At 39.1% G+C, this 21,709-nt stretch overlaps 2 protein-coding genes across 7 annotated transcripts; both read right to left on the bottom strand.

The window, feature by feature from the left end:
• Window positions 1–3,726: 3,726 nt before the first annotated feature.
• Window positions 3,727–11,914, bottom strand: LOC103709255 (SNAP25 homologous protein SNAP33). Of its 4 annotated transcripts, none has more exons than XM_089924188.1 (7): window positions 10,211–11,914; window positions 10,025–10,114; window positions 7,792–8,216; window positions 5,615–5,714; window positions 5,413–5,540; window positions 5,245–5,342; window positions 3,727–4,055 (listed from the first exon to the last, which is right to left on the bottom strand). In XM_089924188.1, exons 3-7 carry the CDS (start codon window positions 8,203–8,205, stop codon window positions 3,956–3,958), a joined length of 840 nt encoding a protein of 279 aa, XP_089780314.1. In that variant the 5' UTR covers window positions 8,206–8,216; window positions 10,025–10,114; window positions 10,211–11,914; the 3' UTR covers window positions 3,727–3,955. The 4 variants fall into 4 exon arrangements, with proteins under 4 accessions (XP_089780314.1, XP_008792740.3, XP_089780315.1 ...); XM_008794518.6 differs by having other exon boundaries at window positions 5,422–5,540; XM_089924189.1 differs by having other exon boundaries at window positions 10,025–11,914.
• A 142-nt stretch (window positions 11,915–12,056) lies between these two features.
• LOC103709254 (myosin heavy chain-like protein) lies at window positions 12,057–20,433 on the bottom strand. Of its 3 annotated transcripts, none has more exons than XM_088700991.2 (9): window positions 20,188–20,433; window positions 20,034–20,083; window positions 19,425–19,496; window positions 18,320–18,422; window positions 17,463–18,075; window positions 15,868–16,003; window positions 15,622–15,789; window positions 15,262–15,369; window positions 12,057–12,621 (listed from the first exon to the last, which is right to left on the bottom strand). In XM_088700991.2, exons 3-9 carry the CDS (start codon window positions 19,494–19,496, stop codon window positions 12,457–12,459), a joined length of 1,365 nt encoding a protein of 454 aa, XP_088557117.2. In that variant the 5' UTR covers window positions 20,034–20,083; window positions 20,188–20,433; the 3' UTR covers window positions 12,057–12,456. The 3 variants fall into 3 exon arrangements, with proteins under 3 accessions (XP_088557117.2, XP_088557118.2, XP_088557119.2); XM_088700992.2 differs by having other exon boundaries at window positions 20,237–20,433; XM_088700993.2 differs by lacking the exon at window positions 20,034–20,083 and having other exon boundaries at window positions 20,237–20,433.
• Between the last annotated feature and the right edge of the window lie 1,276 nt (window positions 20,434–21,709).

The following is a 21,709-nucleotide window of genomic DNA, read 5'->3' as shown; positions in this document are numbered from 1 at the left end:
GTGTCGGCGCTGGAGGTACAGGAGGCAGTCTGGGCCTTGACTCCAGACAAGGCCCCGGGACCTGATGGGTTCCCCCCTTTCTTCTTTCGGCAGTACTGGAGTATTATCCGGCCTGCGGTGGTGGAGGCTATTCAGTGCTTCTTTACCCAGGCAGCCATGCCTGTGGACTGGAAGGCCACCTTTATTACGCTTATTCCTAAGCGTCAGAATGCGACTGAGCCTTGCCACTTTCGTCCTATTAGCTTGTGCACAACCTTATACAAGGTTGTGGCAAGAATCATGGTGGGTAGAATGAAGCCCCTCTTACCGGGCATCATTAGCCAGGAGCAGGGGGCCTTTGTGGCCGGCAGAAATATTTCTCACAATGTTATGTTGGCTCAGAAAATGTTTTGGGATCTTCGGCGAGCTTCGAAGCGGCACAGCTTAATGGCAGTCAAGCTGGATATGGAGCGGGCTTATGACAGGATCAGGTGGAGGTTTCTTCAGCGGGCTTTGGAGGCTTACGGCTTCCCGAGGCAGTGGATTGATTGGGTGATGGGGTGTGTCCGCGGGCCAAAATTTTCTATCTTGGTCAACGGCACACCGTCATCCTTCTTTGAGTCTACCTTAGGATTACGACAGGGATGTCCCTTATCCCCTTATCTGTTTATTATCTATGCTGATATCTTGTCTCGATCCTTGGAGAGGGTGTGCGTCAGCCGGGAGCTGGAGGCTTATACCCCAGCCCCGGGGGCTCGACCTATCTCCCATTTACTTTTTGCTGATGATTGTCTTCTTTTGACCAGGGCACGAACTTCGGACGCTCGGGTTCTCCGCAGGGTGGTGGCAGACTATTGCGTGGCGTCCGGCCAGAGAGTGAACTTGCTGAAGTCCACCATCTCCTTCAGCCCCAGCACGGAGAGTAGAGTCAGACAGGAGATCAGAGGGATTCTGCAGATACCAGAGCAGGTGGGGGCACTTACCTATCTAGGTGTTCCCATTACTGGCCGGAGGCTACGGGTGGCGGAGTGCTCCGGCTTGATGCAGCGAGTCCAGAGTAGGTTGGAGGGATGGAGGGCATCTTCCTTATCTATGATGGGGAGAGTGACATTGGTTAGAGCGGTGCTGGGATCCATACCGGTGTATCTTATGGCCAACACAGTGGTTCCGAAGACGATTCTGTTGAGGATCGAGCGACTTCTTCGGAGCTTCTTGTGGGGGTCATACGGTGGCGGTCACGGAGTGCACCTGGTGGCATGGGAGCATGTGTGCCTTCCTATCGGCGAGGGCGGTTTGGGGGTGCAGTCCCTCACAGTGAGACGCGAGGCGCTCCTTCCCCGGCACGCGGCTCGGTTCCTGCTTGAGCCTCATGGCCTCTGGAGCCAGGTGATGGCAGCCAGATATGGTCGGGGGGTTTCAGTGGCAGTGGGCGGAGGGGGGCGACGGGTCTCCTTCATGTGGCGCGAGATCAGGAGATACATGCCATCTATCTTGGCGCATACCAGATGTTTGATTGGAGACGGCCGGAGTATCGATGTGACTGGTGACTCATGGGTGGACTCCCTTCCCCTGAGTTGCTGGCCGACTATGGTTCACACTGAGGCTGTGGAGGGGCTACGGGTGTGTGATCTACTAGGCCCTGGAGGGGCAGAGTGGGATGAGGCCAGACTCAGGTTGTTGTTTGGGGCTCACCTAGCTGCGAGGATTCGGTCCCTCCCGTTACCAGGATGTGGGGGGCCGGACATCAGGGTCTGGGGCACCTCGAGCCGGGCCAGTGTCAGATTAGGTGATCTTTCCCGCATCCTCTCGGCGGGGCACGAGCCGGGGCCGGACTGCACCTGGACTTGGAGGTCGGGTCTTCACCCGAGGGTAGCCCTCTTCCTATGGAAGATATGTTGGGACCGCCTTCCGACGAAAGCCGAGTTGAGCAGGCGTGGCGGGGGGGTCTCGGCAGAGTGTGAGACATGTGGAGCTGAGGAGTCAGTGGACCATGTGCTCTTCCAGTGTACATGGGCGAGGGCGACATGGCAGTGGACTGGGTTCCAGCAGGGGGCGCGGAGTGCGCGATTACAGTTTCTCGGAGTGGTACGACAGTGGTTAGCCAGTTCTCAAACCCGCGATGAGGGTATCAGAGCGAGCTGTACAGTATACCAGATTTGGTTGGCCAGGAACGCTCGCACTTTTGGCGAGCGTAGGTTGTCACCGAGGTTTGTAGCAGAGCTTGCTCGGGCACAGGCCACAGAGATCAGAGCCACCCTACCTATGGACAGACCTTTGACAGCTTGGGACATCTAGGGCTCCTTCTTTGCCTCGGCAGCTCCTCGGATGGTGTTTTTCACCTGGGAGCCCCCACCCCCGAGCTTCCTCAAGGTCAACTTCGATGGGTCGGTTTTGGATGACGGCACTCGTGGCGGTGCAGGCTTTGTCATACGGGACCCGGACGCTAGGGCAGTAGCTGCTGGTGGCTGCCACTTGTTTGATACATCGGTCCCCGGAGCAGAGCTGCGTGCAGCCTGGGCAGGCCTTCGTCATGCGCGGGTTGTCCTGCGAGCCAGCTCGATTATCCTAGAGGGTGATTCGGCCACTGTCATCCAGTGGATTCAGAGGGGGTTGAGGGGCGGGGACACAGACCACCCCTTGATTCGCGATATTGTGGCGATGATGAGAGATGGGATGGCCATCCAGGCCGAGCATGTATTTAGGGAGGCCAACGGGGCCGCGGATTGGGTTGCTGCCTACGTGGCCCACCATTCTGGTTATGCTCTTTGGTCAGGGGAGGGGGAGTTGCCATCGGCACTCCGTGAGTTACTGTATTTTGATTTTATTGGGTGTATTCACATACGCACTGTATGAAGCATCCGTTCTAAGCAAAAAAAAAAAAAAAAAAACAAACCATGCATAGAGACATAATGTCTTGCTGCTAAATTACTTGATGGTTGACCTTAATGATAATCTCAAGAACAAATGAAATAAATGCAACCAAATCCAGATCTTGGAGATGAAAATGTCAAAGGCAATCATTCAGCAAATCCACACGACAAGGTTAGCATTACAATAATCATAGTAATTCCTGCAAAATAAGCAACGCAGCAAGAAGTGAACATCTCCAAAGAGTGAAATAGTTTGAACAAAACCTTTTTAAAGGACACAACAACAGGGGCTTCCAGGACTGGTTGGATTTGAGAAAGGGACCAACTCCCTGTGAACTAGTTTGAATAAAACCTTTTTTTATTACTATCAAGAGAATAAATCTAGTTATTTGAGATTATTGATGTTAATCTCATTAGTTATTTTTTTTTTATAGCAAGTCTCATTAAAGCAACGATGTCATACACCTTGTGTATGCCCCAATTAGTTCAAAAATCTAATCATAAAACATGCTATGCATCAGTTGGATTCAAAAACTAAATTTATGCTCTCTCCGAGTTATGACACTTTCTGCTACAAGGTTAAATCTGGTCATCATGCCAAAACATAAGCACTTCAATGTCGAAAAAGGTTTAGACGTGCAACATCCAGTAACACATTTTATTTCACACTACCACCACCTATACTGCCACATTTTATTGGCAAAACAGTGATGTGCACCAATTGATCCAAGCATTATTCAATCCATTTCGTCGCACTTGGTGCTAGATGTTTTGTTTGTTTGCCATGGATGGGTGAAATTTGTGAATAAAGAATCAACATTGCCATGGAAGCACCAAAAGATATGCACTTGACAAGGAGAGCTGTAATGCAAGAATATACAGCTTATGAAGGAAAAATCAACATTGCATTGGAAGGACCACAAAACATACACTTGAGGATAAACAAGAACTATAATGTGAACATATACAACTTACTGTCAATCATCGACAGGGTAATTAATGGGACTATGGTAATACAGGAAGAAATAACAGAGCTGTGGTCTATAAAAGTTGCTGAAAACCAGTGTCTTCCATTCTTATGACATCTCCACTATAAATTTTGCGACCTATTTCCCGAGCAACCTGCGAGTTCGTTGGTTGGCTCCTTTAATTCTGTGATTCAGCTCTTCCACATCATCATGCAATCCATCAAGAGCCTTGTTTTGCCTGTAAAGCAACAAAGAGATGTGATTTAGCAAAAGGAATAAAGAACTTGGAAATTGAAAAAAAAATTGCACATGCAGAGTAGCAGATTGGCCAATCTTTTCGCAAATGATCATCCTTTCATCTATTGGGTAGCAAGATTTATAAATATCAGTGTGAAAAGGGAAGGAACACGAGATGAAAGAAAATCTGACAAAAATGCAAAAAGCAACAAAAATATTGTGCTAAAGGTAAATAGGAAGCAACGAAACAATGCTCCACAAGATCCCACTTTTTGGTTCGTAAAGTTGATAACAACGAACATAATTTCACCTAGGTCTCAACATTCCCACAAGGCATGCCATAGATATCATTGATTAAATTATGCTAATGTTCAAAAACATCCTCGACCAATCATTTTGCTCAAAACTCGATACTTTGATATTATTAGGATTTAGTATGTTGGGTACTTTTGAAGGAAAATACCTCCACTGGAGTGTAAAAATCTAACTGATCTTGGAAAACCCCTATGAAAGAAGAAAAGAAAATCTGGTGTCCTTTTAATTTTTGCAAACCAGATCATCCTAATCATAAACTTTCTTACGCTTATAATGATCAATAAACTACATGCTGGGATTTTTGCAGACTAAACAGCCATATTTTCACTCTGTCCCTCTCTCTCTCTCTCTGTGTGACAAATGTTGATCTTTTAATGATGGATGATTAAAATTTGTAACATCAACATTAATGAATGAATATAGAGACCAAGAAATTATGATAACTAGTATATGCTATAGATGGTTTTTTACATAGGTGTAAATACTGTAGCCGTATCAAATCCTATTTTTAAAATTTATGATATGAGCATATTGAAATCATGTCTTATCACTATGTATTTGCTGATGCTCAAGATTGATCTGTTCATACAAAAAGAGTCATCTAACTCAAGGCCAGCATTTAACTAATCCTCTCATATAAAACAAGACTGCATCAACATCCACTTCTAGATTTTAAAGATAGGAACAAACAAGTCTTAACCCGTCAAAATCAACTCGGAAACTGGCTTCAGCAGTAAATTACGTAAGATTCTGAGACCTAATGTCAAGTCCCCCCCCCCTCCTTGAGATTCCTGGCTTAAGCCTGTTGACCAGCTAGGGGAGCTCACTGAAAGGAGTTTCTTTCTAAGTTTAAAGACAAAAATAAATGTACTTACATCTCAAGCTCTGTACCCATACCAAGAGCCATATCCTTTAGCTGGCCCAACACATCACTTAAATCTGAAAGGGAGTCATCCTGCTTTTGCTTCTCAACCTATAAGATAATTATATATGTTAAATGATGATCAAAGAAATAATTTATTCACATTCTTCCTCTGACTAACAACACAAACTTGGACTTTCTCCATTGCAGTTGAGGGTTCAGAATAACTTCGTGGCCGTGCCCCAGGACTTGAAGATAATCCTAATTTTTCTCTTTGTTCCTTGTTTCCCTTTTTCTTGAATGAATCATCTGTGGACAGGTAGAAAAAATTAATGGAACAAATCTGGCAAATATAAGCCAATGTTTATGAAATCTTTGTTTACCTCTTGTAACTCCAGGAACAGGCCCCTTAATCTGGCGAGTTTTCTTTGGCTTCCAAGGCTTAGAGAAAATGCCCCCAAGACTGCCCAAAAGCTTCTCACTCTGAAAAGAATATTCGTAAATCTAAATATCTCCAACATCATGACCAATAACTTGCTTCCAATATGTAGAAAATGAATGAGTAAGGAAAATTTCAAACATCATGACTGATAATATGTCACAGGAGTTTAAGCTACAAAAATGAACAGTGGTAATCTTCTAGTCCATGGGCGGGACTTTTGTCCCTTCTCTAGTGTAATATTCCTTAGATTCCTTTAGAATTATTTCAATGTCAATAATTTGTAGTTTGGAGTGATCATGCAAATGCCAGATAAAGAAGTTACTTTTACACTTACATACAGTCTTATAAATGTGACTTTGATTCTAGTAATCCATTAATGAAAACCAACTAATGTTTGAAATCCTTCACTGTATTCCCTTTCTTTTTGGAGCAACCCTTCACTGCATACATTGATTTCGAGGTTTGGGTAGTATAAATTGTTAGCAGATCTGACACCTACTTAACTAGTTCCTTTTAGAAAATTTTAATGAAATATAGAAGTTAAGTAAATTGGTAAACTGAAGCATTTTGGTGGATTGTGAGTTTGTGAAATAGAATGTAAACAGTTGTACTGAATCTCATCTGGAGGACTGATTGCTGAAAAATCAAATTAAGATTTACAATGTTTTTGCAGAATCATATTATATGCTGCTATACATGATTTTGGTGATGCATAATGTTCTAAAGCTTCTGGTATTGTTATTTCATTATCCTGGACTGAGGGAAGAGGGGGCTAATGTGTGAAGCCTTATTCTGTGAGATTCTCTGTTTTTTGTTTTTCTTCTTTTTCGGCATATGTTGACAGTGCTGCATTTTGAAAAAAAAATCCTCAATTACCAAATTTGACTATTAGATAATTGTTTTGAAAGTTCCAGCATTCCTGAAATATTTGGCTTGTCATTTGTTCATTTCTTTTTTTCTTTTTAAAGGTCTGGACTCTCTTTTCTCTCTATGCCCATATAAATATACATTCTAGTAAAATAGTACATGCAAACACATGTCGAAAAAAGCAAAAATTAACAAGAAATTGAACATAGAAGTTTTTTTGGAAAAATAGAAATTAACTGAAATATTCATTAGAGAAATTATTTTAAAATAGATTTAAAAATATTAAGTAATGTTGTACAAAAATAATACTACAAAGTTGTCACACCACAAAATGGGATTAATCTTCTAATGGCATGAAACACACAAGACCAAGATCAAACTTTCTTGCATCCTCTTGGTACACTCATTTTGTGTTGGAGAACCATGGAATGATCCAATTAGGAGACTTAACCTCAACTGGATTATTGAATTAGAAGAGTTCTTAATAAGATCTGGTGGACGATAACATGAAATGGGCTGCTGTTGAGATCATTCTTATGAGCACAAAGATGTGATTAGAAACTGGTTTCTTAAGCTCAAGAAACAAGCTTAGTTGGACAGCTACCGTGATTTATTTTAGATTTAAAGGCCAAGTAAGTTGGAGATCCACTCTTTTTCCTAAAAAAGGCCAGCCAGCACTTGTGGGCACGATAGCTTCTTATTGATATCAAACCGGCTTGCATGGGATTGCAACAAAAAATTGTATAAGGTTGGGTTGCTACAAGACGGCTAAGTACTGTTTCAAGAAAAAAGTCTGTGTGAAACCAGACCAAGAAGCATTCGAAGTTGCTCAGCAATATTTGGAATGATGTATACCAGGATTTCTCAATACGAATCAAATCAGGAGCACGGCTGGTGGTTAGGTTTAAATGGCTAAGAATGATGAAAGAAGATAAAAGGTTAAGATTGATTTAAGAAGATTAAAAGGTTGTAAACGCCCCAGGACAGAAATTTATTCATACTTTTGTATATAGTATAGATGTGCATGTACAAGCATATATAGGTCTGGTATGTACGTAGAAATGGGTACATGTCTATGTAGGTATATTGTAGGTGCTTAGATATGTATGTGCGAATATGCATGTACATACCTACCATGCAAGTGTGTGTATTTCTTGCAAAACCCCATCTTCAAACAATATTATTTTTTTGGTCATTAAATGATATCATAGTCATTAGCAGAGAATAGTGAAGACAAAAAAGGGAGTGTACCTTGCTAAGGCCTTGATCAATGTTAGCAGCAGTTTGATGAGTCCGTGCAATCTGCTCCCCCTGCTGATGCAAGGTTTCAAGAGTTCTGGAAGCATCTTCTCTAATTACTTCAGCGATCTTCATGCAGTCATTTACTTTCTGTGTAGTCTCCTCAGCCTTACATACAGCATAGTTTTCTAGTTCTTGCACTGACTGGTTTTCTAACCCTCCTGAATCATGAAAGCCATTCTTGTACCTGTTCTTTGCAGCAGAAGAATCATAACCGGGACAGCTTTTAAGATTTGTTTTAACTGGGACTGAGGAAGTTCTTGCAGGCTTTGAATTTGTTTCAGAATCAGAATCCGAGTCAAAAAAATTGGACTTTGAGAAACCAGGGTCAGCTGAATGTTGTTTAGAAATCCTTGATATTGGCATCTTTGCTAATCCTGCTTTAGACAATTCAGTGGCAATGACAGAACAGATTAAAAGAAGTTGAGAAGGAAATAAACAAAAAAGTAGCAAGACAGCAAAGCTTCAGTCAACACAGAATTCCAATATCTGTATCTAAAAACAAATAGAAAAGCATTTTATGCTGTGGGATTGGCAAATTTACAGTTTTAACACTGGTGGAAAACAGATAAAGAACAACAGAATAACAAAAATGCAGCAACAACTGATATTATCGAGATTGAAAATGTAGCAACTTCACCATGATAAAAATATGACAAAAATGAAGACGTAAATAAAATTCGAGCAACTCAGTTACCTAATGAAGTAGATGATTCAAGGAACAGCTGGCGAAATCTATAAAATTAAATGCACGAGAAAACAGATATAGATTGGTAATAGAAAGGAAAAAAACCCGAGCACATGATTCCAAGCTGATAAAAATATCAAACTGAAGATTTGTAAAATGACTATTGAACAGATGGATATTACAGAAATACTGAAAGAAAACAAAAACTGGTAACTTGAAGCATAATAGGTCGAAATTAGATTGGAAATATTAAAAATAAAACTAGGGACTGCTTAAAAATTAATAGTAAAGATTGTTGTCATTTTAATATCAAACTATAATAGTTTGTATATTGATTCCTTTCAGCCAGAAAGAGAGAAAGGAGGGGTGGGGGGTGTTGCTTAGATTTTAACTTATTCAATAATTTAGATGAGAACCAATAAAGAAGGCCATGACGAACAAAGAAAATTGCACAAAAATGTAATGAAACAAAGGGTATTTTCAGAAATGGATAGCTGAAGTTCTTTAATAATTACACTGAGAAATAATGGTAGTCATGCTGTGACTAAAGGCCGAAAAAGAACTTGTTTCTTTTTTTTTCAGAAAGCAATAATATCAGTAATAATAACTTGAAGAAATCAGAATATGAAGAAGCTGACACCAGTAAAAGACGGACGGAAAACCAGGAAGATATATAGCCAAAAATGATGACAGTAGATATTTCAAAAGAAGGATTTATGCACTAGCATGGATAATGGCCTTCTCTCAGTCTGCATGCGACAGTCAATAACCAAGTAACAAATCATTTGCAGCAAGCATGTAAAAGAATTCCTATAGAATTTTGGATACTTTAAGATAGTATTGTTCAACAAAAGAGACCAAGAGGACCAGATTGTGGCATGAACCCTGACAGATCCTATCCAAATAGGAAGTGGCCATAGCAAAGACAGGTGCGGAAAAAATTAAACATGCATAACTAGAAGGCTTTTTTTCTCCAGAGAACCAAAGTTTAAATCAAGAGAAAGCAATCACAATCAAACCAAATAATCAAAAAACAGAACCATATCAAGATAGAAATCCGCCATGTATACTGATCCCAACAAAAGAATAAGTTGTGGGATGATATAAACTGGAGGAAAAACACATTTTTCTTGGTAGTAAAATAGTATAATTAAAAACACAATTAAGAGAGAATCTCGAGAGAAAAGGGCAAAGAACGTAAAACCTATAACAAAAAAGATTACGGTCGGCACAAGGAACTCTAATTTCAATAACTTATAAGCAAAAAGATCAAATCTTGAAGGGAACATCAGTTCGGGGTCAAAAAAAACACCAAATGCTTATCATTCCAATGACGCCAATGTTTAACAGAAGAGAAAATAGCTTCACTTTCCTTCTTCCCCTCCTCCTCCTCCTCCTCCACGCTAACTCCATAAATAACAGAAAAGAACAATAACATTGCAAGCCAATACTCGAACTCCACGAAGGAAGAAGATGACACTTGTAATGGTGATATACCTAAGGACCGAATTTAGCGTGCTTTCAAGTAATGATCAAAGAAGGTCGAGGATTGGGCTCTCCTCCCACGGAAAATCCCGTCAAAACGAGCTGCGAATAAAAGATGATAAGGAAACAAAAATGCGATCTTTCTACAAAAAATTGAGCACATTTCTTCCATCAAAACTCCGTCTTTGAGAGACTCACAGGCGACGAGACGAGGGGAAGGGAGCCTCCTCTTCTTCGCGTTCTCCCCGCTGAGAGAGACGAGGGGACTTCGACCGTTTGGCTCTCCATTTGTCCCGTTCGATTCCTTCTATTCCGGAAGAAAAAGAGCTGCCTGCTTAACCATTTATAGCGGGTGTCTATTTGAGGTCGTCTTTCCTAGATTTTTATAGCATTTCCTTCATTTCATTTCATTTTATTTTATTTTATTTTTAAACGGCTCCTTCATATAATGTTGGGGTAAAACTATGTCACAAGCAGTAAAATCAATTACAAATAATGCTATCAAATCAGCTGCACTGTTAGCTTTTCTGTACATATAAGATAATATTTTTTTGGGGAGGAGTTCATCATACAATGTGTGTACGAATACACCTAATAAAATCATAAAACACAAGCTCATGAAAGTGCCCGAGGCAACTCCTTCTCTCCTAACCACAAGGTATACCATGAGTAGTTAGCCGCATACGCAGCCACTCAGTCGGCAGCCCTATTAGCCTCTCTAAATACATGTTTGGCCTGAAAGACCACCCCATTCCTCGTCATTATTCGGATATTTCGGAGCAAAGGGTGGTCCCTGCTCACATCCCTCGGACCTCTCTGAATCCACCTAATCACCGTGGCTGAATCGTCCGTCAAGATAACCGAACTGGCCTGCAGCACCCGTCTCGCATACATGAGATGGTACTAGAAATAACTCTGAACATCTGCCAATAAAAGAAGATTTGTGCTCAGTATTCAGTTTCTTTGATCTATTCTGAACTATGTCAGTAATACAAGGACAACGTAACCTAGCCCCTCCCAAGCAGCTTTTTGTTCAGCCCATTGTATTATAAAATGATGGTCTACACCCAACTCTTAGACTAGATATAGCAATCCAATGCACGCTCTTAGACTTGATCTCTCTCCCGAGAGAAATGAGCTCCATGGTGTGGATTGACGAGATTTGTATGTTTTTGTGAGAAATTAAGAGGCCTGAATCAAGGGGCAGCATTTCAATTTTACACATCGAAGGTCAGCATTCAGAGGGGTTTTAGTTGCTGTTTAAGCTTTCTTCGCCAACAATATATATTTTAAAATTTGTTGTGGTCAAGTACTGTTCATTGCACCCTCGGTTTGCACCCACTCAGACAAGGCTGCTAGGGTGGATGATGATGTGGCACTGAGTAGGATGCATCAATGAGCTAGGATATGGTCATAGGCCTGCAGTTCAGTGTTTTCACCTGTCAGCAATACTTGGTGGGTTTTGAGATTTGAATATGCTTTCTGATGCACATTCCCTGCCCTGAACAAGTCTGGATCTCAGAATTTGTTGGTTATGATAGATGCAAGTTGAGGACATCCATGATCATAGAAAGTAGAAACTTTCAGTGATCTTGAAAGAGTCATCTCAATAATAATAATAATAATAATAACAGTTATTTATTTCTTTATATATGTTACTTTCTATAGCATTGGAAGTAAGATTTTCTTAAAAAACAAATAAATAAACAAATATAAACTAACAATCCTCCTGCATTAAATGCATGTCCACAAACAATGCCCATAAAAGGGCCAATTCTTTAGTTAAATAACAAAACCAGCATTTCGAAAAGAAAAAAAAAATAATTGTATTTTACATTGGGCAGTTGATTGATGTATCCAATCAACTTCCAACCCCATCATGTGTTGTTTAAAATTCCTCCATCAATACATGCAATGCTAGCCAGTGAAGGCGAAGTTTTTTTGCATCCTTTGAAGTTCCCTAGCATTTGAACATACAACTGCCTGTCTTTGAATTCTTATATTGGAAGCATAGACATATTAAGTCATAACTGATACTCCATTCTTGCAAGAAATTTTCCGTTCAACAGAAAGAATGCTTAGTGAAGAAGAGTAAATTTACACCATTGATCCCAACACAAATTAATCCATATAAAATCTTACACTTCAGTCTGTTAAATGCTGATTACCTTTTAATTGAAATGTCATCTTACAGCAGCATACGTACGTGCAGGCATAAAAAGATAATTTTCCATCATTTACCAACAGCCTTGCTGATTATCATACCATGTTTTTTGTTGGTAAAATCATATCATGCTCCTCAAATGCAGGTTTTTTATACAGAGCTAGAACTACCAATACTGCGATGAGTCCTTCCATGACAAAAATACTGTAACATGCTGGTTTAGGATAGACTATCCTTGCTCCCATTCTTTTTATCTTGCCCCTCTTCAGCCCCAGAAGCTTCATCTAGAAACCACTCTATCGAAGCTGTACTGGAGGTGTTTGGCTTCAGCATCTACAGGCGCTTCAATCTGGTAGTCTGATGAGTCTAGTGAAATTGTGCAATAATTACAGATGCAGCATTCATTTTCAGAAGCATTCCCCAGGTCTGTGCACCGGTGCAACCGCTGAGTTTGAGTACACAAAAACAGAAAACTATCAGCATTCAACTAACTGAGGATTTGTAGCATTGGGAAATGAAATGTTTGATCATCAGAAAAGAAAAAAAATCCAATTTCTGCTGCATTAAGAACACCAATCTAATAACTCAACAGCAATATTTCAAGAACAATAAAGGCTCTCCTAATAATAGAAAGGAAATATTTTGTACTCATTTCCATCCAGATGCTGCCTTGCAATTTTCTTATGCATTCTGGTTTCTGATGTAGAAAGCTATCACAGAAGTTTATTTACTGGAATATCATAAGAAATAAAATCTTGCAATATTAGGAATATTTGTTTAATTAGCTATATTGGCCATGCGACTTAGTGTTTTGAAGACAAAAATTTATTGCAGCCTGAATCAAAATAAGGAATATCAAATGATTCAACAACCATTTGACTAACGGTGCAAACAAGCTGAGCCAGGCCAAGTACCTGGCTGCTCAAGCGAGACTCTGGGTTGCTCGAGCTAGACTCAGTATAAACCTGGTTGCTCGAGCTCGACTCAAGCTCAAGCCAAGCATTGCTTCAGTTGTTCGAGTTCGGCATGCATAAGCTCTGAAATGAGCTTTTGTTGAACCGAGCCAAGTTTCCCCACGGTTTTGTAATCCAGCTCATGTTCAGGCTCATCTTGTTTACAAATAAAGCTCTAAAGAAGTGTTTGTGCGTGGCTCATTTACTAACTCAGCCAAGCCTGAATAAGCTTTCGCCAAGCCCTTGAGCTGCCTATGTGCAGCTCGGATGGTATGCAGCCCTACATTCCACTAAACAAGAAAGCTATAATATTCATTCATGGGTTGGCATAACTCAGGATAGTTTGATTTAAAAGTTAGTGATTATGCCTCAATCATTTTTATAGTAAAGTTTACCGTATATGACTGACATGACCAAGGCATCCTCATAAAGATTAAAGCAATCAACACCACTCATCATAACAGAGCAATTCACTCAACATGTCCATATATAATTTACCTGTTCAACAAAGAATACAAGCATCACTAGCCCTGAATCATGTGCACTCTCTGCAAATAATAGCTCAGATAAAGAAGACACGTAAACATATTCTTGAAAGTGCACGTTTATTTTGACTTCCCTTTTTCGTCAGAGTTCAGATTCTCTGCTGCACTTCTTTTAAAACTAAAGTAAAATTTCAAAACAAACAACTTTTATTGGAACTGAACACTTTAGAATGGTTTGCAATTGCTCTCAGAGAATCAATTAAAATGACAGGAATTCCATGCAAGGAAGTCCTAAAGTCAGTACATTATGCATTAAGTGGTTTAGTTGCCTTTCTGTACGGATTTCATGGGAGAAGGTGAGAAGGATCTTTTCTACATCCATAGTACTTGTACTAACCATACTACATAAGCTAACAGGGAAGGACCTCCTCTAAAAGTGGGACTTGCAAAAGCAGTTTGTCCATCTATTAAATTGAAAGAAAACTTGGGCCTCCGGCAAGCTAATTTGTAGTTTTTCCTTCTTTGCTCCTAGTTATGTTTTTCACCTACCAATGCGGCATCAAGAATTTTGTCATGTGCCTTAAGTGATGGAGTAGATGCCCAGTAAATTCACAAGCCAGATATATGCATTTAAATGGGGGACCATACCGTCATATCAGGATACCACATGGATGTGAACTGTACACATGCATGGCCCATATCCGATACATGATCATATTGGATATAGGCCAGATGTATACATTTAGACCATGTACCCTTATAACAGGACACCACGATGAAGTGAAGTGTGTACATACATGGTCCATGTCAAATACAATTCATGAACACAAACATGCACAAGCTTTTAAGCTCTGAAAAGATCCCCTCATCCATCCTTTCCTCTCTTAGACGCAGACACAAACCGAAACATTAAGGCAGATCATAACATGTTTTCTGTAAAAGGATTAAACGGTGCAAAGAAGATAGTGAACCATCCAACAGGGAGGTACAGATTGGGATATAAGTAATTAACAAGGGTATACTGACAAATGATCACATAATGGTGAAGGAATGATGCACCGCATGGCATGTTCCAGTATATTGAAGCTCTTTAACTACAATTATGCAAAGCTGCTACCAAAACAAGAGTGACTTCGGTGGCAGTCGATAAGAACCAAATTATAAGATAATGGCAAGCAGGTAGAAGCACAGGGTGTGGATTCCTACTCTAGAAGTTTCGGCATTCAGTTCAGACAATAGAAATAAACCTAGGTGAAGATGTAACTTACTGTGTAATGTCTAAACAACCAGGAATTAAACTTTGATCAAAAGGTATAGAAATAAATGACAAAGTTATCTCTTTTCAAAACATACTGAATCAGTACTTACGCATGTGAAACTTTATACTACATTAACTATCCGATCAGAATTGTTTTAATGATTTACTGGCAAGCAGTGATAACATCGACAAGCAGTTGCTTTCATGTTTTTATTCTGAGTTTCTGACCCAATAAAATGGTTATTGGAGCAAACATTTCATTTATCTTACAAGATAATGTCATCCGTACATATCTATAGATAGACTTAAAAAGGTTACGGTAACACAGTAGTTGGTAAATTCTGTTTTAAGGAGAAATAATATGCACGAGAGTAACTGAATATATATACCTCCAATGCATTCTTTAATTTCCTAACCTCCATGGATTGCCTTTCAGCTTGTTCCTGTACTTCCTGAAAATACCTAAGGGCCACAGTAGATTTCTTCTGCTCCTGTACCTGGTACACCCATAACAGAAGAAATTATGACATTTTAGAGATACATAGCTTATCACAAGGATTCCAGAAATAGTCTATATCAAATGGCCACATGTCATCTATTTAGACATTGATGTTTTCATAAGTTTCCTAGTCAATTAATCAACTTGACCATTTTTTACGCTAGTCCAGATTCAGAATTAAAAAACAGACAGCAGCAACCGGACCAACTTTCAAGTCAATCAGCCAGATTTGTAGCATCGTATCACATACCTGTGCCTCTAAATCCTTAATCCGCTGAATAGATGCTTGTTCAATGCAAGCTCGACGTTTGCATTCTTCTTCAAGCATGCCCATTATTTGGTACCTTAGTTCAGCCATTGCTTGAGTAAGGTCTTCTGCTTCTTCCTTTGCCTTTCGCTTTTCTTCTCTAAGCTCTTCCTAGCATGGCAAGATAAAGTACATTTGAAAATGAACTGTGATTTCAGATATCAGCAAAACTATGATCCACTATCAGACCTTGAGCTGCTTTACTAGTAGTTCAGATTCGCGGATCTGATTTGCCATCTTCTCTATCTCATCCTTTACATGTTCATCAGAAGATGCTACAGCAACAGATTTTGAAAGGAATCGGCCTAAAAATTCCTCACAAGTGCTTCAGAAATAGCATTGATTATTACTACTAGGAGTTTAAGGACAGAAAACAAGGGTCAATGTCAACATGCATTTCTTGATAAGGAAACTGTAACACATATTTATGAGATAAAAGTATATATAATAGGAAATGAAAACAAATAGATGTCAGAACCACAATGAGATAAAAGTGAAGCATGTAGAAAAGCGAGTTATAATTAAGTATGAGCACAAATATCATATAGCAGTGCAGGCTACCAGACAGCCATTTATAAAATATTAGGTGGAATTTTGCAATCACTGTCCAACACCCATCCAATCTTGACAAGATGTATGTTACTAAGATTTTCAATAAAATGAAACAGTTGCATCATATGTATAGAAGAGGACAAAATCTGTGACTTAGAAAATGTGAATCACATCCGACACCTATTGCATTAGTGCATTCATGAACTTCATGAGCATAAAAGATTAACACCAACCATGTTTATCAATGAAATATAAGATTCTCCCAAAGATGCATCAGCAAATCAACAAGCACATGCATGTGAGAACATCACAATTACCAAACAACTACATCAGGTCGAGTCATGAAAATATATTCATGAGTTTGAGACACCATTCTCCAACTGTGAGTGACAACTCTGGGTTTCCTAATGACTGGTTATGTCTCAAGGCAGTCTTTTTACCTTTTTTCTTAAGAAAAAACAGAGTGCAAACCAATATATACCCATGGATGTTACTGTAGTCATTGCTGATGATGACATGAGTTAATTTCTTGGTAACATCCCCCTTCAAATCTTAAACATTTAACAGCAATCAAAGCTTAATGTTGAAAATGATGTCACGGAGACTAGTGACAAATTTGTTTTGTTTTGTGTAAGAGCATGGGCTTGAGAGTGATTTCGACTGTGAAAGATGGAAAACAATCACCTAGACATATAAGAACACACAAAATCATGAAGTCAGTGCAAATCAGGGCGGAACTAGAGGAGAATCAAGTGCAAGCTGCAACTTTTTCTCCATTCAACACCCAAGAGCTAATGTAGTTCGGAGTCATTGGTAGTTTGTCTGTACAGGCACATGCTTTCCTAAGCTCTTTGCAAGATACACATAATCAATCGGTTATTCACTGAAGTGTATAAACTTACTATCACCTGTTATATTATCTTCTTCTACTCTCCTCACTTTTTAACTCATCAAAATGTTGGTACCCGGCTCCAGGCAGCTACCTGAAGCAACTTCAGTAGTTTACTAATGCAGCAATAGAAATACAGTAGCTTTGGAAAAATAATGAAAACATTTATCATGTATCTTCATGGTGATTTATGAGGTTCCAAAATATCATCGGACAAAATAGGTGTTGAGTTGGAAGTTATAGCACGCTAGAGATATTTTATGAAACAAATTGATGCTAAAATGAGAAAATGAATAACAAATAATATAAAACGGAAAATAAGTAAAAGCAGTTGCAATCTTACCACATTTCTTTTGGTAAAGGGAGCTCTTTCCTTGTATGAAGCAGTAAGGCCTGGGTAGATTCATAACGAATACGGATACCCATTTTGTTACAGTGTTCCAGCCATTTCTGAAGTTGCTCTTCAACTTTATGAAAACATTCTTTAGTATTTCTCTCGGACAACTGTATCTTCTCTTGCAATTTTTTATTCTCATTTTCCAAATGGCAAATCACCTGTTGCGCCTCTTGAAACCGGAATTGTAGTTCTTCCAATTGTGAGTTCATCATATCTTTTTCCTGATCAGCTTGTTGGCAAAAGCTCTCTGCCTCAAGGCATCTCTGCTCTAAAGCAGTTATATCAAGTTTTAAACTCTCAATTTCACATTGTGAATCCAAAATTGCTGTATCAAGTGTCTCTATATGCAAAGCGGACTTCTTCAACTTTTCTTCTCTGCATTTTAATTCCCGCAACAAAATCAGGCGTTGAGAATCAGATTGCACTAGTTGCTCGCCTAACGATCTTAACCTTTCATTTAGCTTGTTAACTTCTGCAAGCTTCAATTCAAGGCTATGTACATGTTCACCCATAAAATTTGCCTCAACATCCCGCAGATTTAGTTGATCCTGCAAATATTCTGTACGGCAGCCAGTTAATGCTACAAAAGAAGGGATTTAATGCAATAAAAAGAAATTCTAGGACAAATTATCCTCAAAATTTTGCTGAAGTATGTTTACTATGAGGGCCCCATTTTGAAGCCAAAAAGGTAACAGTAAGATCTTCTGCATGCTAACATAATTTAATTCCTGAAAGAGATAAGTTTCTATGATGGTATGTGTTGATGACTTGTTACAAATGCAAGGTAATGTTAGTACAGCTACCTATCTCTTGACAGCAATTCATCAACTCTCTTTCCAATTTCTGGATGCGTGTACTATCACTAAGGCACGCCTCGGATGCTGCATTTGCAACTGTCTCCAATCTCTGAATCAACAAAATATTAAATAAAAGAATAAGCAATCTATTTGACAGAAACTTTTTACAATCCTACAACCAATAATGTACATTAGATAAATTCTAAAGAAAACTGATGTCATTTCCAAGCTTTTGATACAGCCAAAGCTGAGCTAAGATTCCTGAATTATCAATGTTCACTTTACAATCAAAATTCACACAAATTATTGGTAAAAGTTCTTCCAACCATTCAGAATTGGTTTCTTGCAGTTTGTCACCTACCAGATATGCACTAAAACCAGCCTACTAAAAGTACCAAAACATTGCCCAAATTGTTTGTTTTGACTTAAAAAAAATGTCCATCAATAGCACCACAGATTGAGAATTATCAAAAAGTCTATATGAGCCTTGGAGGTTGAGCTCATATAAGTAATGTAAATTGATAAGATAGGACCACGTTACAATAGGTGAGGTGCAAATATACCTAAGCACCTAGGTGGGTTTGGTGAATCATTCGGATCACCTTCTTCTTTCTGCTTTCCTACTTTATGACAAGCTTTGTATTGTGCAGGACTTTACAAGAGTTTCAAGATTCATCTTTTTACTCCATCCACTATCGGTTATGAGGGAAGAGAATGAGAGTTTTTCATTTTTGTCATTCTGATATTTAAGTCCGAAAGCAGCATCTCAAATTCTTGGAGAGTCAATCCTATTTTAGAGCTCTACTGCTGAATCTGTGAGCCTTCTTTGTATCTTATTGACTGATTCAATGAAGAGCTCTAGTCTCGTACACAGCTAACATGCATCAATGAAGCTATCACACTTCCTTTATTTACTCTTCTTTGTATCTTATTGACTGATTCATGTTTCCTCATATATTGCAGACTAAGAAAAAAATATCACTGCAGAGCATAACATTTTTGAACTTTTGCATAGAAAGACCACCATCGATTCATGCCACATTGATAATATTATTCATAATGGTCCACAAAAAACTTTGATGGATAACTTGTCTGAGGTCTTGAGGTTTACCTCTGTATACACTGATCCTCTTCGTAAGAACTTAACATCTGTGGCATAGCCATTATTAGAACTGCTAGACATCTGCAGGAAATCACACAACATAGAAATCAATAAAAAACAGCCAAACATTAATTTTAACTTAGTTCTGAGCAATGTTTAACTTTCATCTTCAAAGTGTAGAACAAAAACTTGAATGAATTATTCAAAAACCAAGTGCTCATTGAACAAAATGACCTAAAGAATGGGATATTAACTATGAGCAATTTCTAGTTGTGGACCCAAATGCAACAACCATTAAGATTGATCAAACAATTGAATCAGGTAATTCCTTTTCTTTCCATCAATAACTTCATACATTAGCTTAAAATGGAGACGAAATACATAATCAAAAATAGGGAAAGACAAGCAAAAAGAAAGATTAATCCCAGAATGTTTGATTTTTTTACACATATCAACAAGACCCCAGTGCCCAAATAACAATTGGAAACGGAAAATCAAAAAAAAAAGAAACCAAAGGCGAAATCTTTGTCTGTAATAAACTGATATCCAACATAAACTAGCAAAAATCAAGTGCCGAAATAACAATTGGAGGCAGAATTTTAAAACAAAACCACTTGCCTACGTGCATGAAAATCCTCTCAATCTCTGCAAAATATCCCGATCACAGCCTGCAGCATCCGATACAACGAAAAATCTAAAGATACCAGAGCCGAAGACAACGCTCAACGAGAATATGCATAGAAATTTCAAGAAGAAAAATGCCAAGAGCGACCGTGGATTGAATCAGATGAAGAAAACCAAATAAGGAGAACTCCAATTACAAGTGGGAGAGGAGTCGCATCGAATTTGCCAACAAGCGAATTAGATGGTGGGAATTTAGAAAGTGAAAGCTATTAGACAGATTTGTTTGGGCCTTTGGGGATTGGGGTTTCTCTGGGAATGGGTTAAATTCGAAAGTCGGTTTTGGATTTCTTTTGAGAAGGGTAACGTTTCAGCCCTAATAAAGGCGGCCGGGAGGTGACCGCACCGCGAGGTCGTGGAATCTTTTAAGCGGTATGATTTGTGGTTTTCAAGGAATCTATAAAATCTGTGAACCGCGGATGTACCAAAAAAAAAAAAAAAAAAAAGAAATCTACAAAGTCTGCTTACCTATTTCATTTCTCTTCGGATTTAAAAAAAAAAGCGCTAAAATCGGCATAAAAGTTCGAAGTCGATGTGTAATTATTCAAATCTGATCTATCACTGATAACCTATGCTATATATATATATATATTATACTACAAGGGATGGCTTACAAATTTTTAGTGCAAATACATCCAAAAAAAAAATCAAAAAATAATAAGTCTCAAAGTGCTCTAGGCAATTCTCTCTCATCAATCCAGAGAATTTTTTCTAAAGTGATTTGCCACATATACGAGGCCACCCAATCCGCAGCTCCATTGGTCTCTCTGTAGACATGTTTCGTCCCCCACTATGGCCCAAATATCGTGAAGTAGTGGATGGCAGCCACTATGCCACTGGTGCACCCTTGGATCTAGCCAATCACCGTAGCCGAGTCACGAACAAGATTGCGTTGGCCTGTAGTACACGCCAGGCATGATACAGACGGGCCCAAGCTGTCCTCAACTTTGCCTCAGAAACAAAAATATCAAAGATCTGCCACCCACTAGCTGCAACCATTCTAGAGTCCAAGCCTCTGATTTCTGTACCACTCCTTCTGCCACCATTTAGCATATATCAGTCAAAGTTAATCTTGGGGAAACTCAAGAGCGAGGGCTCTCATGTGATAAATACTGTCCTTAGTGCTACAAAAGCAGATGTAGAACCTAGATACCTCGAGCTGTCAAAGGCCTATCTGATGGATCTGCATAAGTAATCTTCGCTGCCTCTATACAGGCCCGCTCTATAACAAACCTAAATATAGGACTGCTCTTTCCAAATATTTAGACGTTCCTGGTCAGCCAAATATGGTAAGCAATATAAGTCATCGCAATAGCCAACCTGTTCTATATCCGAAAAAACTAAGCCAAGCTAATATATGGACAAGAAAAATTATAATTGCCGAATTATAATTTATAAAATAATGACAATAATGCTATGGTAAGTGGTACTCCTTCTCACGGTTTTCAGGTTGAGAAATTAGTGCGGAAACAATATGAGAAATGAGTACACTTCAAGAAATCAAAAAACATCTATATAAAATTATAAAATTTATTTATATATTTAATACAGGAAATAAGAATATATCTTAAACACATTAATATAATACTAAAATCTCCCAGCTCATTGCCTAG

The sequence above is a fragment of the Phoenix dactylifera genome, chromosome 7 (genome assembly GCF_051530095.1).
Source record: "Phoenix dactylifera cultivar Ajwa chromosome 7, Ajwa_hap1_PhDact_Kaust_v1.1, whole genome shotgun sequence".
In the NCBI taxonomy this organism is placed as follows: Eukaryota; Viridiplantae; Streptophyta; class Magnoliopsida; order Arecales; family Arecaceae; genus Phoenix; species Phoenix dactylifera.
This window is presented reverse-complemented; position numbering and strand designations above follow the sequence as displayed.

What these genes read in the sequence shown, in the direction of transcription:
- LOC103709254 (XM_088700991.2), bottom strand. Translation starts at nt 19,496, where the DNA reads ATGTCTAGCAGTTCTAATAATGGCTATGCCACAGATGTTAAGTTCTTA. An exon ending in GAATTGCTGTCAAGAGATAG is followed by an intron (nt 18,076 to 18,319) that starts GTAGCTGTACTA and finishes GCTGCCGTACAG; the next exon opens with AATATTTGCAGGATCAACTA. An exon ending in TACTAGTAAAGCAGCTCAAG is followed by an intron (nt 15,790 to 15,867) that starts GTCTGATAGTGG and finishes TTGCCATGCTAG; the next exon opens with GAAGAGCTTAGAGAAGAAAA.
- LOC103709255 (XM_089924189.1), bottom strand. Translation starts at nt 8,205, where the DNA reads ATGCCAATATCAAGGATTTCTAAACAACATTCAGCTGACCCTGGTTTC. An exon ending in TTGATCAAGGCCTTAGCAAG is followed by an intron (nt 5,715 to 7,791) that starts GTACACTCCCTT and finishes TATTCTTTTCAG; the next exon opens with AGTGAGAAGCTTTTGGGCAG. An exon ending in TGTTCCTGGAGTTACAAGAG is followed by an intron (nt 5,541 to 5,614) that starts GTAAACAAAGAT and finishes ACCTGTCCACAG; the next exon opens with ATGATTCATTCAAGAAAAAG.